The sequence below is a fragment of the Tachypleus tridentatus genome, chromosome 13, assembly GCF_004210375.1.
Source record: "Tachypleus tridentatus isolate NWPU-2018 chromosome 13, ASM421037v1, whole genome shotgun sequence".
NCBI classification, from domain to species: Eukaryota; Metazoa; Arthropoda; class Merostomata; order Xiphosura; family Limulidae; genus Tachypleus; species Tachypleus tridentatus.
The window spans coordinates 59,539,593-59,554,462 of record NC_134837.1 but is presented as its reverse complement, the minus strand read 5'-3'; the positions used below and the strand labels follow the sequence as shown (position 1 = coordinate 59,554,462).

Sequence of the window (14,870 nt, the reverse complement as noted above, 5' to 3'; positions counted from 1 at the left end):
ACACTTGTAGACCGTTTTCTGTGAGAAGATGGATGAAACAGACAGCCCAGCCATCTTTGTCCCAGTTCATATTTCAGGGGAATCTTTCATACATTTCTAAAGAAGCACCTATGTAATTTTTCTGTTCCTCAAGCTTGAGTGACTTGGGTCAGTTGGTCCCCACCCCATTGCTCTTCATGGGACCTCCTTCATTTTGTTAAGTAGACTTGGCAATATCAATTTGTGTTCTCACTGTCTCTGTTTCAAGCCTTTTCTCTCTTTCCTTTTCTTCTTTCTTAATCTGTGCTCTTCTTCTTCTGCCTCTTCTTGTTTCTCTTCTCTTCTTTGCTGATATTCATCTTGCTCTCTAGGTCTTTGTTTAACAAATTTTCATAGATAATTATCTTTGACCCAACATTACTTGCCCCTTTCTATTCACTTGTCAAAGTTAGTCAATGTGGTTATATAGTGTGGTTGTGGCTTCTACAATATTTTTGTACAGTTGTGCATATATTGGCTTATTTGCCACTGTTGATTAGACCTACTGCCATTTAGCATGGTATATACTGGCTGTTTCACAAATTATCTTTTTTGATTTGTTACTAGAATACAGTCTGTGGTAATTTCACTTTAAAATAACCATATTATTTAGTTACCTATATTATCCAAAGCTTTAAATAATATTTTTGTTGTTGTTTTTTTTGTCAAAGTCCACAAAGGCTGGTTCAATTATATTAGAACACAATTGTAAAGACCTATTATTATTCTCTACTCTGTTATTACAATACAACCTATGATGATTTTAATCTAAAATACATTCAGTATGGCTGAGCTCACAATCATTCAGTTTACATCTGCTGAACTAAACTAAAATCAAGTGAATCAAAGAACTAACTCGTAAACACACGTGACATAGCATATACTATGAAACAACTGTTGTGAGGGTTTCTTTGAAGCACCAACAATTTTGTCACTATTGTAATCAAGTGTTCTGTAGGATAAGGTAGTACAATCTCTAACAAAGCTTCTAGTGATTGCCACAGAAACTTTCTTTCTTCTTCTAGGTACATGTTTAGGTATGTCAGATACATCCTGTTTGTACAACAAATTGTTCATTGGCAAGTTGAACTGTATGATGAATGTACATTTAAGCTATCTGCTACTATTTTATGTTCCTACTGGCAAGATGAACTGTGAAATTTAGATGAATATAGGAAATAACGTTAATATCTATACTGGGATGCACCCAGCCACATGACACTCAAGAATGTTTTAGGTATAGAGCAACACTGGTGTTAAGTACATTGTTAATTGTTATTAGGTTTTGCACCAGAGTAGGTTGATACCTGAATTATTGTTTCAAACAGAAATAAATTAACTATTCTTTGATAATATTAATACAGATTTTTATTTTTCTATGAGACATTTTTCACAGTACCATATATATAAATATATAACAGAACATCAGTTCACTTATTTACGAAGAGTGAAGACAAATACATTCATTTCCTAAGGAATAATACATTTTCATTGAAATGCACAAACGTTTAGATTAACCACTTTAAAATAAACACAAATGAAACCAATTATACACTAGACAGTACATTTTCATTGAACTCGCATTATAAACGATATCAAAAGTATAATTTATTAAAAAAAGGAATTTGATAGGCAATATAATTTTAATGTTTTTCTCTTACCTAAACATTCTAATAAACATAAAGATATTAAATAAAACAAGTTACATAAATTTATCTATTTGTTTCAAGCAGTGACACTATAAGTCTAAATTATCTTAAACTTGGATTTGATACAAAGATTTTCTAATGAAATGGAAGTGGGATCTTTAGAGATTAACAAACACTGCTGTATCATTGCTTATTCAGAATGGTGTGGGACCTGCTGTGTTGGTAGGTTAACTTGAAATGTTGAACTTTAGTCAACACATATATATACAGGTGGATGTATAGAAATGTAGCTTAATGAAGAGTTGGTAAATGAAAATTTCATTCTTGTTTAAGGCAAACAAGTCATTTGGTTGCTTGGTCAATAATTTACTTTGCAAATAACATGATAGAAAGTTTGATAAATAAGATACTGTTATTGTTTAGTTTACAAATATTTGTTAAAACACCTACTAGGCAAATGACATGATGAGAGGTTTGATAAATGTTGTTTATTTCATAAATATTTAGAGAAATAACAAGACTGGAAGTTTGATAACTAAAATAGTGTTGATTGTTTTGGGGACAAGAATTAAAATTCCTACTTGACAAATAACATGATAGTAAGTTTCATAAATTTAATACTGTTGTTTGTTGAAAAATACTTCCGCAGAACTTGACATCTGTCCACTTCAGAACATGCACACAAACAAATTTATAGTTCTATAACCATTTACAAAAATAATAAACTACAAGTCTTGACCACCAATATTGATGTAGCATGGCGGGGTAAAAGCCGATGGATCAAATATATCCTGAAGAGCTGAGTACGTTGATATAACTCCTCCTATCAAACCGATTACCATAATTTCTGCGAAGTAAACTTTCTGGTATAGAGGGACTGTTCTGAAAAAGAAACGAACTTCAATATTTTAACCACACATATCTACATATGGCTATGTTATGGTTAATTATACTGGGTTATGTAGTTTGACAGAAAAACTTGCACACGATAGTTAATTATAATTTATAAATTCTGATGATATTACGTGTGTACTGTTAATTATGCTATTATTAACTATTTCGACATATATTCTGACTCTTTCTGGTGTAGGAAGACTGTTCCGAAAAAATAAAGGAACTTTAACAGTACAATACATCACGGTTTACTATACTTTATATGTCTGTAGAACAATGAATAGAATACAATAATGGTATGAGTTAACATTAACCCTAACCTACTGCCTCGATAATTCCAGGTTTTCTGAAACCGTATTTATTTGTACGAACAAATATAACCTCAAAGTTGCTAGTTTTACTGACATTTACTTTATTTCTTTGTAAAATAATAAATAAATTTACTGTTTGAAAAAGAAAATATTAAACTTTAATATAGATAAACTATATTTCAGATTTAACTTTTACAACATGATCAACTCGCGATATAGTGCACTATACATTTTGACGGCCATGTTATCTGTACCTATTCTGTAGTGTTTATTTTGATAGCAAGACTTGCACACCACAGTTAATTTTAATTTATTGATACATGTTTTTAACTATGTGCCTCCAAGTAGCACTGCGGTATGTTTGCGGACGTATATCGTTAGAAACTGAGTTTTGATACCGTGGTGAGCAGAGCACAAATAGCCCAAACTTAGACCACATGGTTATGTGAATTACTTTTTTTTTGTAGGTATTTCGACGATACAACGTACCTCTGACTACGCCTTACGAAGTTTGTTAGACATATTCAGAAGAGACTGTTTATCATGAAGGTTTCTAGATAAAACATGATTTTACATAATTTATTGTACCTTTCAAGATTTAAAAGGTGTTGGTATACGTTTTAGTAGTACTACCATTTCTCGCTTTTACAAGAACTGCGTCCTGAATTACATACAAAACACGATATATTAAATCTATTAAGGTCTGTCACAGATCATCCTTACCTCTCAGGCCAATGAGGTTGTTTCTGGCGGCATAGCAGCATGTAAAACATTGGTGGAAAAACAAACGTCATCATCGTTATTGTGGATCCTCCAATCAGATTCAAAATTTTCCCAAAATGAGGCACTGATTCTGCTACAAATAAGATGGCTGCCATCATCGCTGATCTTAACAAACATCGTTTCCAGGTGAAACCTATCAAATGTAATTAGGCTAATTATTTTGTAGTAAAATACGTCGTTTCATTAAAAGCAGTAAACACTATATAAGAGTAGATTATGGTATCTCATTTTATAAGTATACAATTCTAGTCATTTCTTCTTTAAAAAAAACGTATTGAATATAAATCGTGTTTGCCATCTATCGACAGAACTATTTGCTACTTTTTTTCCACGTAACATCACGTCGTTAGCTTCTTCATTGAAATTATATACATTTAAGACTTTCAATGTTTGTCTGTAAGTTACGATTGTATGTTCCAACATTAATTTGTGGAGTTTTATGATAAAAAATATTTAAAATGAATCTCCGTCAAAATAAAACTAGAAGAATTTCAATTTTTGAAAGGCGTTGTGAGATTACGATACACATCTTATAAGCCTGTTGTAATTCACATAACACTTTTTGAAGTAGAAAATGTTATAGTTCAATTGAAATTTTCGCATATGTATATACAGCACACTTACGATGTGGAACATGAAACGTTTCTTCTAGCTCTTGACACGTAGGGTTGACCGCAATTAAGAAAGCAAAAAACAGGTGAAGGGCGAGAAAAACTTCAATTGTTGTCCTGATTGGTCCAGGAGTCACAGACAGAAGAACATTAGTTTCTACGTTACCTCCATAAACAGCATAACCAATCGAGGCTACAGGAACATATAACACTAGTAGAACTAGAACAGAATATTAAATAACAAAGTTGAAACAGCGTAACCAGTCGAGGCTATACGAACAAATTATCAGATAACAGCTGAAATAACATAACTAATCAAGGCCACAGGAACATATAACACCAGTAGAACAAGAACGGAATATTAGAAAAAACAGTTGAAACAACATAGCCAGTCGAGGCTACAGGACCATATAACGCCAGTAGAACTAGAACAGAATATTAGATAACACAATTGAAACAGCATAGTTAGTCTAGGCCACAGGAACATATAACACTAGTAGTACTGGAACCAGGGGCGTAGATTTTTACACCCGATGGGGGGGGGGATGATTTTTGCAACCACTTATGTGGACTGTTCAATTTGCAAATTGGTAATCTCTGATTACGTGAACCTGAAAGCTGTAAACATGCAGTCACAGAGTAATCTTGTTGCCATGATACTTGCATATATACTGAAGCCTACTGACTGATACTTACGAACTATCGCTTAAATCGAGGGTCACCAAACTTTTCACAGGGGGCCAGATTACTTGGGGAATGAGAAGCGCGGGCCATATTATCATTATGTTCAATACTCATAAGTTAGAATGAAAGCTCTGTGTAAAAGATTTAACACTAAGTTTAGGATGCCACATTAGCCATGGGGGAGTAGCATGCAATACACACATATAATAAAAAACAAACAGAAATACAACCAACATTTTTATTTACCAAAAGGTTATCAAAGAAGATGACATTAGCAAAAACAGTTGTCACATCGCACATAGTGAGTACATATCTGAATTTCACTAAGCCGCAAAAAAGTTAGTGAGATTTATGAAATTGGCGTTTGGCTTTCACAATATCTTCAATGTTCGGTTTTAAATTGCTGCATCCAATCATTAGAATTGCTTTTAAATGTTCGTCAGTCAACTTGGATCGATGTACCGACTTCACATACTTCATTTTTGAAAATGCTTGTTCACAGACATAAGTTGTTACGAACACTGATGCCATACCAGATGCGAACTGCTTCAGCTTTGGAAAATCATCTTCACGTATGCAGCTGTAAAATTCAATAAGTCTTCCCTCTCTGTGTTTTGCTTTCAACAAGTCATTTCGATAACCTCCAGCTGAAGTTCCACTGGCACGTCATCAATGACACAATCAAAAAGATTCTGAAAAAGGAGAATGTCACTTTTGATTCTGTCGAGATCCGAAAATCTCTCTAAAAATGTTTATATAAATCACCAATAATCTTTTCCTGAAATTCCAGGTTGACATCTTCTGTGATTCCAACATGAAACTCATTGAAACATTTAGAATGAGGTTTCGTCCTTCCAAATGTGCTTCTAACAATGACAACTTTCTCCGAAATCCTTTAATGATTCTATAGAAATCACAGCAAGGTTATTCTTCACCTGAAGATTCAAGTTCAATTCATTCATGTGGGATGTGATGTCAACCAAAAATGACAACTTTGACAACCAGGTTGGATCCGACAGAAGTGGATAAGCTCTATATTTCTCGATAAAAAACATATCTATTTCTCTTCTCAGCTTATAAAAACGAGACAAGACTTTACCGCAGCTGAGCCACCTCACCGCCGTGTGATAAGGCAAGTCACAGAAATCCGAATCAATTTCTTCAAGAAGTTGCCTTGAACTGACGATGATTAAGTGCATGACCGCGAATGCAGTGTATGAACAGAGCGCTTGGGAGTTGATCTTCCAACTGTTTCCTGATCAATCCCACCAGATTTTTCTTTACTCCAGCCATGTTTTTTCCTCCATCAACTGTTACACTTCTAAGCTCATTCCACTGAAGGTTATAGTCTTGCAAAGTTTTATGCACTTCCATGAAAATGTCTTCTCCAGTTGTTCTTCTGTGCATGCTGCAAACTGATGCCAACTCTTCCGTGATCTGAAAGTCCAAACTAACTCTACGAATGAACACGAGAAGTTGTGACGTACTCGAGAGATCAGTAGACTAATCCAGTGCCAGAAATACCATAGGAAGTTTCTAGGTTTTTAGCTTATCTGTAATGCGATGTTCTCTCCCAGTTCTTCTGTTCTCCGTACAACTGAAGTTGCTGAAAGGCTGATACTTTCAAAGAAATTGGCTTTTTCAGGACACAGCTCATTTGCTGCTTCCATCATACACTTTTTGATGAAGTTGCTGTCAGTAAAAGGTTTTCCTCGCTCTGCCATCCTATGCACTATTTTGTAACTTGTACGAGTGACAGATTCATTTTCAGCAAACTTTCTCGTGAAGAGATTCTTTTGAGATTCAAAAACACGTTTCTCAGAACGGAACTTTCCTGAAAATTTCAAATATGTTGATAGATGTTTTGTTTCATAGTGACGCTGAAGATTGTACTCTTTCTAAACGGCAACACTTTCAGTGCATATCACACAAGTAGATTTCTGGTTTTTTGTTTCCACAAAGAAGTACTTTTCTCCCCATTCTTCTTTGAAAGCACGGCACTCAGAGTCCACTTTTCTTCTCATAAAAGTAGCCATAAAGATGGGTGAAAAAAAAAACAGGATCTGAAAATGAAAAACATAGAACGCTGTGAGAAAAGTATTGTACTGGTCCAAGAACGCACAAACAAAATATATTGAAACGTACGTTTGCCACGACACTTACCTAAGAACGAGTTACGAAAAGCGCATAACCCGACTATCCAAGAGAAATGAGCTTGCTGAAGCGGTAACCCTAGGCCGCTGAATTTACAAGACGAGTCGATAGAAAGAGGATTAAGTTTTAACTTGTTTTCGAAATCCTAATGCTTTCATAGATACGTGCCTCGATATGAATAAACGGGCAGCAAGGAAGAAAGAAGAATTTTCCTATTGGTTGAAACTGCGCGTAACAGCCTTGTTTCTTTTTATCATAACGTTTTGTGTTTGCCAGCTTAACACGACCATCGGTGCGATATATTTTGTTATGACAGTCGGACATTTGATGAAATGTCACCTTATATTTCCAAGCGGCTAGCTGCTGGCGGGCCGGACAAAATGACCTCGAGAACCGTAGTTTGGTGACCCCTGGCTTAGATCGAGAAGCTTAGAAGCACACCTATATTAAAGTTGTACATTTTGGCTACTGAAAAAGCCTACATCTAGGCCTAATTATGTAATTCTATTTGTAAGAACACGAGAATCATAAGAACAAACACACAATTTGTAGGCCTGTGATGCTGTCCCCAATTTAGCAGTGTAAGACTAGATAGAAGGAAGACAGCTAGTCATCACTATCCACCGCCAAATCTTGGGCTACTCTTTTACCAACGAATAGTGGGATTGACCGTCACATTATAACGCCTGATAGGGAGAGCATGTTTGGTACTACGGGGCTTCGAACCGGCGACTTTCAGATTATAAGTCGAACGCCTTAACCCACCTGATTATACCTGGCTTCACTCTGGTTGATCATGTGATCCGCATAAATAAATGAAAGTCTAAATTTGCCAGCAAAGGAGGGATTGAAAATCGTTTCAAAATCTAATTAGTATCACTTTTTAGTGCAGCAATGATTTCTACTTTCCGTTAAAATTTCAAGTTTTCCTATTTATTTGTTGTTTTTATATGGACACAACATCTACAAACTTTCCGTAGAGCCATATCCATGATAGCTATAACCTTTACAAGAATTAAAACCACAATCATAAAATTTGTAAAATGTTGTAACCTTTACTTAACCAAGAGAAAACCTGTCAAAGTATAGATTAAATTTTGTAAATATGTGATCGTGGTTTAAACTCTTGTATCATAATTTATTGTTACAGAATTTCTACTTCATTTTAAAATTCATATTTTTTTAATAATTGTAGTTGTTTATTTTTACCTTTAGAAATGTTAAGTGTTTATTTAGCGTTATGTAGCGTTTTCTACTGTGGTGAACCGAAGTTAAGTTCGTTCATGATATCGGAATATGAAAAGTAGATACCCACAGATCAATCAACAAGCTGGGGAAATTTTGTAGCGATAGTTCGAGCCATATGAACGCTAGCGGTACTAAACTGACCAGGTAGGTGGATAATAGAAGAAAAATGTTAGCGACCTATCTAGTGTATGTTTAGTACATATGCACATGACACATCGAAAACAACACTGAATGACCGGTTTTTCGCTTAGGAATTCGACTGAGTGGTATTTCGGCGCGTGAATTATTTGGAAATCCCTGCTTTTAGATACTACTGTACTTAATAGTAAAATTGAAAGATGTAACCAGTAAAACCAACAACAAGATATAATATCAGTAGAACTACAATAGAATATTGAATAGCAAAAGGCCATAACATGGGAGATTTCAAATTCGAATCCCCATTGCACTAAATATGCTTGCCCTTCTGGCGGTGTGGACGTTAAAATATGACCATGAATCCTACTATTTAGTGATAAATAGTTGGCTGGTAGGAGGTAATGGCCAGCTGTCTCTCCTCCAGTCTTTCACTGCTAAATAAGAAGTAGAAAGCATTCGTGTTGCTTTGCGCAAAGTTCGAAGAAACCAATATACAGTAAAGTTGAAACTTCTAGTCAGTAAAAGCTACAGGAAGGTATATCAGTGGTAAAACTACAATAAAATATAGTCAGTAGAAGCCATAGGAAGACATAACACCTGTAGTGCTACATACTGAACAGTAAAGTTGAAACTCAAACCATAGGAAGACATAACACCTGTAGAACTACATACTGAATAGTGAAGTTGAAACTCAAAGCCACAGGAACGTATAACACGTTATAGCCAGTAGAAACCACAGAAAGATTTAACACATGTAACATGCTTCTGTAAAGCACCACACACATGTCAGCATCAGGCAGTGTGGGAGACAATGATGTCACCAGAAACGATGACTTCGTATTTCCTCAAAGTGTCACCAGATACGGAGTATCTTTATAGTAACTCTATAAAGTGTTACTAGAGGGCGATTGCTAGTCTGTCATGAAGGGTGAACATCACGTTAGAGACAATGAAGTCCACGAAGTGAATCAACGTGTTTCAAGATGTAATCAATGATTAGATTTAATTATGATCTGCAGTCGCTTTAGGCCTAAAACATTAATTAATTTGTTCTATACTTAATCGTACTTTTAGATTTCTTGATCTTTTATAAGTGAATCACTTTTCGTCCTGTAAAGGACGCTTATTTAACATGCAAACTTACGATAGTCTTACTATTTCACGAGTTTGTCATTGTCTATATAATTACGGTTTTGACAATATATTGCTTTTTACGATAAAGAACAAAAAATACGCAACCAATTTTCATTTAACATACTGATTATAGTTTTAGTTTATATATTTAAACATATATTTTACAGTTATCTCCCTGAGGAGTACACAACCACTCTATTTTGATGAGAGAACTCCTTACAATATATATGTTATCTATTATTTGAATTTACTTTACACAGTTTTCGTCCTGGAAAGAATGATTATTTAATTCTCTATATAAGTTAACACATTATTTCACTTAACGAATATTTATATATAATGCACGTTTTAATGTTCTATGAATGCATATGTTTTGCTAAAATTAAAAATAATAAATGAATGACTTAATGTTCACCCATCTTTTGTAAAATATTTTCTCAACCCAAACGAGCCGTTTTTGCATATAAATTTCTCAACAAGTGGGTTTCTCGACATCACTGTTCACCCATCTGTTCGTTTGAAGATTAATATTTCTTGAAATGTTAAGACTCCCTAACTTTAAGACACTGTTTGTTATGAAGTCATCACATTTTACTATTTACCCAATCACTGTACAAATATAGAAACTACTTAAAATAGTGAACTTACCATTTTCTATGCAATATTCAGTTGATGTATAAATATACCATACAAATGAAAGTCATAAAACTTTACAGTTGTAAAGTACAGGCTATTAATGAGTTTTTGCACGTGTTAATCAAAACGTCTGCAACAATTATTGAGACTACGAGCATACAGACGATTCTTTCATTTCCATCTGCAGGTAACCGACACCATGGAGAACTTTACTTTGATTCATTGTGACATTTTTAACGTATCAGGCTAATCAGTCTATCTTCAAAACACCTAAGTTGATTGATTGACTGGAATTAAGCATAAAACCTTAGAATGGGCTATCTGTGCTCTGCCCACCACGAGTGTCGAGACCCGATTTCTAGTTTACTAAATGATTAAATGTAAAAGCCAGAAACAAAAGTTAACAAATAAGTTTGAAATAGGTCTGCATTGTGCTGAAAGAATTTTAACGTAACACTTTAAAATGTATATATTTGTTTACAAATTCCATTATGCTATAACAATTAAACTTATGACTGTAATGTTTTGAATTTCGCGCAAAGCTATTCGAGAGCTATCTGCACTAACCATCCCTAATTTAGCAGTATAAGACGAGAGGGAAGGCAGCTAGTCATCACCACCCACCGCCAACTCTTGGGCTACTCTTTTACCAACGAAAAGTGGGATTGACTTACCTTGTAATACCCCTATGGCTGAGAGGGCGAGCATGTTTGGTGCAACGAGGATTTGAACCCGCGATCCTCAGATTAGGAGTCGAACGCATTAACCCACCTGGCCATGCAGAGCCAAATGCCAATAAAAATCACAGAATCCAAAAATCCAAAATTTGTATGTACCCTCGTATTAATGTCATAAATATTAAATTTAAAAATGAATCAATCATAGTGAAACTAAATGTTATTTTGACACTCGTAATCTGAGGGTCGCGGGTTTGAATCCTGGTCGCACCAAACATGCTTGCCCTTTCAGCCGTGGGGGCGTTATAATTTGACGGTCAATCCCACTATTCGTTGGTAAAAGAGTAACCCAAGAGTTGACAGTAGGTGGTGATAAGTAGCTGCCTTCCCTCTAGTCTTACACTGTTAGCTTAGGGACGGCTAGCGCAGATAGCCCTCGAGTAGCTTTGCGCGAAATTCAAACAAAAACAAATTAGTGGCGTTTTTGCATTTTATACTACTACCTACTCCTGCAAATGGATTCTCACTAAGTTTGGTACAGAAGATTATTACTTACATGAGGAGAAATATGCAAATTCCAGTTTTATTTATTATATTTTATGGTTTCATGTTTTTTTCCCACTACTTTGCTCCTTGTTGATGGATCTTCATCAAATTCGACACGAAAGTTGTTTTTTTTATGTACATGGGGACCTACATACATTTTTTTACAGTTTTTGATTTTGCGGTTTTTGTGTTCTCTACCACAACTTCGTCTCCTGTTCATCAGACCTGGTATGAAAGTTTGTTGATTCCATGTTGAAATACAAGAAGTTTCACGTTTTGTGTTTTTATGGGTGTTTTTAAATATTACATATAAGGGAAGTAAATTTTCATATCCTAAAATAACTTTTTACCAATCGTGAATTTACATAATTTCCTCGTATTCCAACTATATTATAATAGTCGTTTTGTTACGATAAGAGTTTGTGTCGTTTTCAGGAGAACAACTGTAAAAAATTTGCTTAAATATAGAAACTTACAATATAATCAGCATCTTAAATCAATATCGGATTCGTATTTTCTTGTACTTTATTCTAATAAACAGTATTTTGTCAATAAATTATATGGATAAAACAAACTACTGAAGTGACAATATTTTTAAAAGTTTCCATGTTAAATAAGCACTCTTTTAAGAATGGTAAATTATTTACCAATAAAACGTCAGAAAATGTAAAAGTATGATTAAATTTGGAACTAATTAGTTAGTGTTTTATGCCTAAAGCGACTGCAGATCGTCATTAAATCTAACCAGTGATTACATCTTGAAACACGTTGATCCACTTCGTGGTCTTCATTGTATATGATGCCATGTTTACCTGTCATTGTTGCCTAGCAATCACCATCTGGTGACAATTTGTGTTTGTATGACGTAATCGCATGACGCCCTTTGGTAACACTTTGTGGGAATTGTAACATCATCACATCTGTGGTAGTATTTTCTCCTCATTGCCTAAGGTTGAGATACGTGTGGCGCTCTCAAGTGGCGTGTAATTAGATAATAAAGTAGAAATTTATAGCCAGTAGACAGCACAGGAAGATATAACACCAGTAAAATTACAGTAAAATACAGATTATAAAATTGAAGGTTACAGCCAGTAGAAGCTATAAGAAGATATAACACTAATAGAACTGCATGAGAATATGATATAATGAAATTGAAACTTATTTATTTATATAAGTGTACACGTATAACTAGTTTACTCACACAAAAATTCAGCATATTTGTAAATAATTATTTTGGTTTGTGTTAATTTAGATGTCTGAGTTTTTATGTGAGTTTCAAATAAATTGGATATTTGCACTTATACATATAGCACATTTTGATTTCAAATATGTCTTCAAATCAGTCTAGCGTTTTTAGTTTAAAACGCTTTTATGCGCTAATGACAAGAAAAGAAAATTTGCAGGTATTTTCAAGTCAATCCTACGAGTTTTTAGCTTGACTCGCTTTAATAGCTTAACGACCATATAAAAAATATACATAAAAATATTTGCAAATGTCTTCAAGTCAGTTTTCTTATCATTACGTAATTCGCTCTTATACCCAGAAGAAAATATAAATATATATAAATTTGTATGCATCTTTAAGTTAGTCTCACCCTATAAGTTTAACTCGCTGTTTTATCCAGAACAAAATATAAATATTTAAAGGTTTGAATTTATCTGTAAGTCAGTAACACCATATCAGATTAACTCACTCTTATATCCTAAGGACAATGCAAGAATCAGAAAGTTTTTACCGGTATTCAAAGTTATTATATTCCTATACTTAAACTATATTTACGGTACGTACTTACTCCCTCTCACGTTTATAACTATTCTCTTTCACTGATGCACGCTATATGCAAATTTTTGTTTGCATGCCATAAGCCTTGAAATTCCACTCACCTCACAATTTATATGGTTCAACTGCAACCCGCATGTAAATCATCATTACGACAATTTTTCGCCAATAGGACTGCAACATAACCTCCTCACGCATTTCAGTCCCTCTAATTAAATCTAGAACTATAATTTCATGATAGACATAAAAAGAAGCAACTCTTATCAGTGAGGAGGAAGGGTGAGAAGTGTAAGAGGAGGTAAGTGCGTATAAGAAATATATTTTCATTATAGAAAAACAATAACTTACAGTACAGTACATTACCACTTCTCACACATATAAATGAAATCTCACATTGAATAGTAGGATGGGTTGGTGCTAGGTATTGAAAGAAGTATCCTTCAAAAACAGCCACTGACAAAAGAATAAAAAAAATAAATGTGGGAAACCACACCCCTTCTGTATCAGGTATATTCTACATTCAGTGTAGAGATAAGTGTTGCACACATAGGCAGAACGTGAGAGGAGCATAACTGAATGTGATCCAATAAAACAAAATATAAATCTTAGTTATAAGGACTCTGAAAAAACGATCTAGAGACAGAAATGTGGGGAAAGTTAAAATAGATCTGCTCCAAGGTGCAGAGCGGCTAGGGCATGACTGATCAACTCCAGTCAAAACCAAGTGGCATTGTAATTGAAACTTCTGACCCATAACAGAAAGAGAGTCCACAATTTCTTCATATCAAGTTGAATATAATGAAATTATATAATTTTCAAACTGATCTACTAAACAGAGCACATGAGCACAAATCTACGAACACCCATACATCCGAGAACACGACATCTCAGTGATGGTATGAAAGGATGTGTCAAATGCGGTTAGTCACATCAAACAAACTAAATCATACAGTGAACCCATTGTGCAACATAAACCTCAGGCAGTGAAACTCTCAGAGGTAGAGTGGGACAGGGAGAACTTTCGCCCCAAACAACATCATCATCTGAATGGAACCACATAGGAGTCAGTCTACATGTACACACAACATAAACCTCAGGTCCCACCACACGGATGTGGAAACGATTAGACAAAACTAAGAAATTGAGTTAGGTTCAAGAAACGGTATCTTTGATGATTTATGTTGACTGGTCTACAGGGGTTGAGAACTTTCGTGATGGATCTACAAAAGCAACATCATCATCTGAATAGAACCACATATAAGTCAGTCTACATGTACACACAACATAAACCTCAAGGTCCCACCACACGGATGTAGAAATGATTAGACAAAACTAAGAAATTGAGTTAGGTTCAAGAAACGCAACCAACGTATCTGTGATGATTTATGTTGACTGGTCTAGTTACTGGGAGCCAATATCTGGATAATGGTTGAACGAGGAATCCCAATGTGATGGATCTACTCAAAAGCAACATTATCCTCTGAAAAGAACCACACAGAAGTCATCTACATGTACACAAACATAAATCTCAAGGACCCACCACATGGATGTAAAAATGATTAGATAAAACTAAGAAATTGAGTTAGGATCAAGAAACACAACCAACG

General features: G+C 34.6%; 1 protein-coding gene across 4 annotated transcripts in view; it reads right to left on the bottom strand.

Annotated features, from left to right (window-relative positions):
* Positions 1–1,385: 1,385 nt before the first annotated feature.
* The window catches only part of LOC143237823 (uncharacterized), a 51,380-nt gene continuing 37,895 nt past the window's right edge, over positions 1,386–14,870 (bottom strand). For 3 of the 4 annotated variants that reach the window (XM_076477457.1, XM_076477455.1, XM_076477456.1), the window contains exons 6-8: positions 4,280–4,486; positions 3,596–3,788; positions 1,388–2,549 (exon numbers count right to left, since the gene is read on the bottom strand). In XM_076477457.1, the coding sequence (XP_076333572.1) occupies positions 2,393–2,549; positions 3,596–3,788; positions 4,280–4,486 (557 nt within the window). In that variant the 3' untranslated portion in view covers positions 1,388–2,392. Of the gene's footprint in view, positions 2,550–3,595; positions 3,789–4,279; positions 4,487–14,870 lie in introns of all 4 variants that reach the window. The other variant, XM_076477458.1, reaches the window with a different exon arrangement.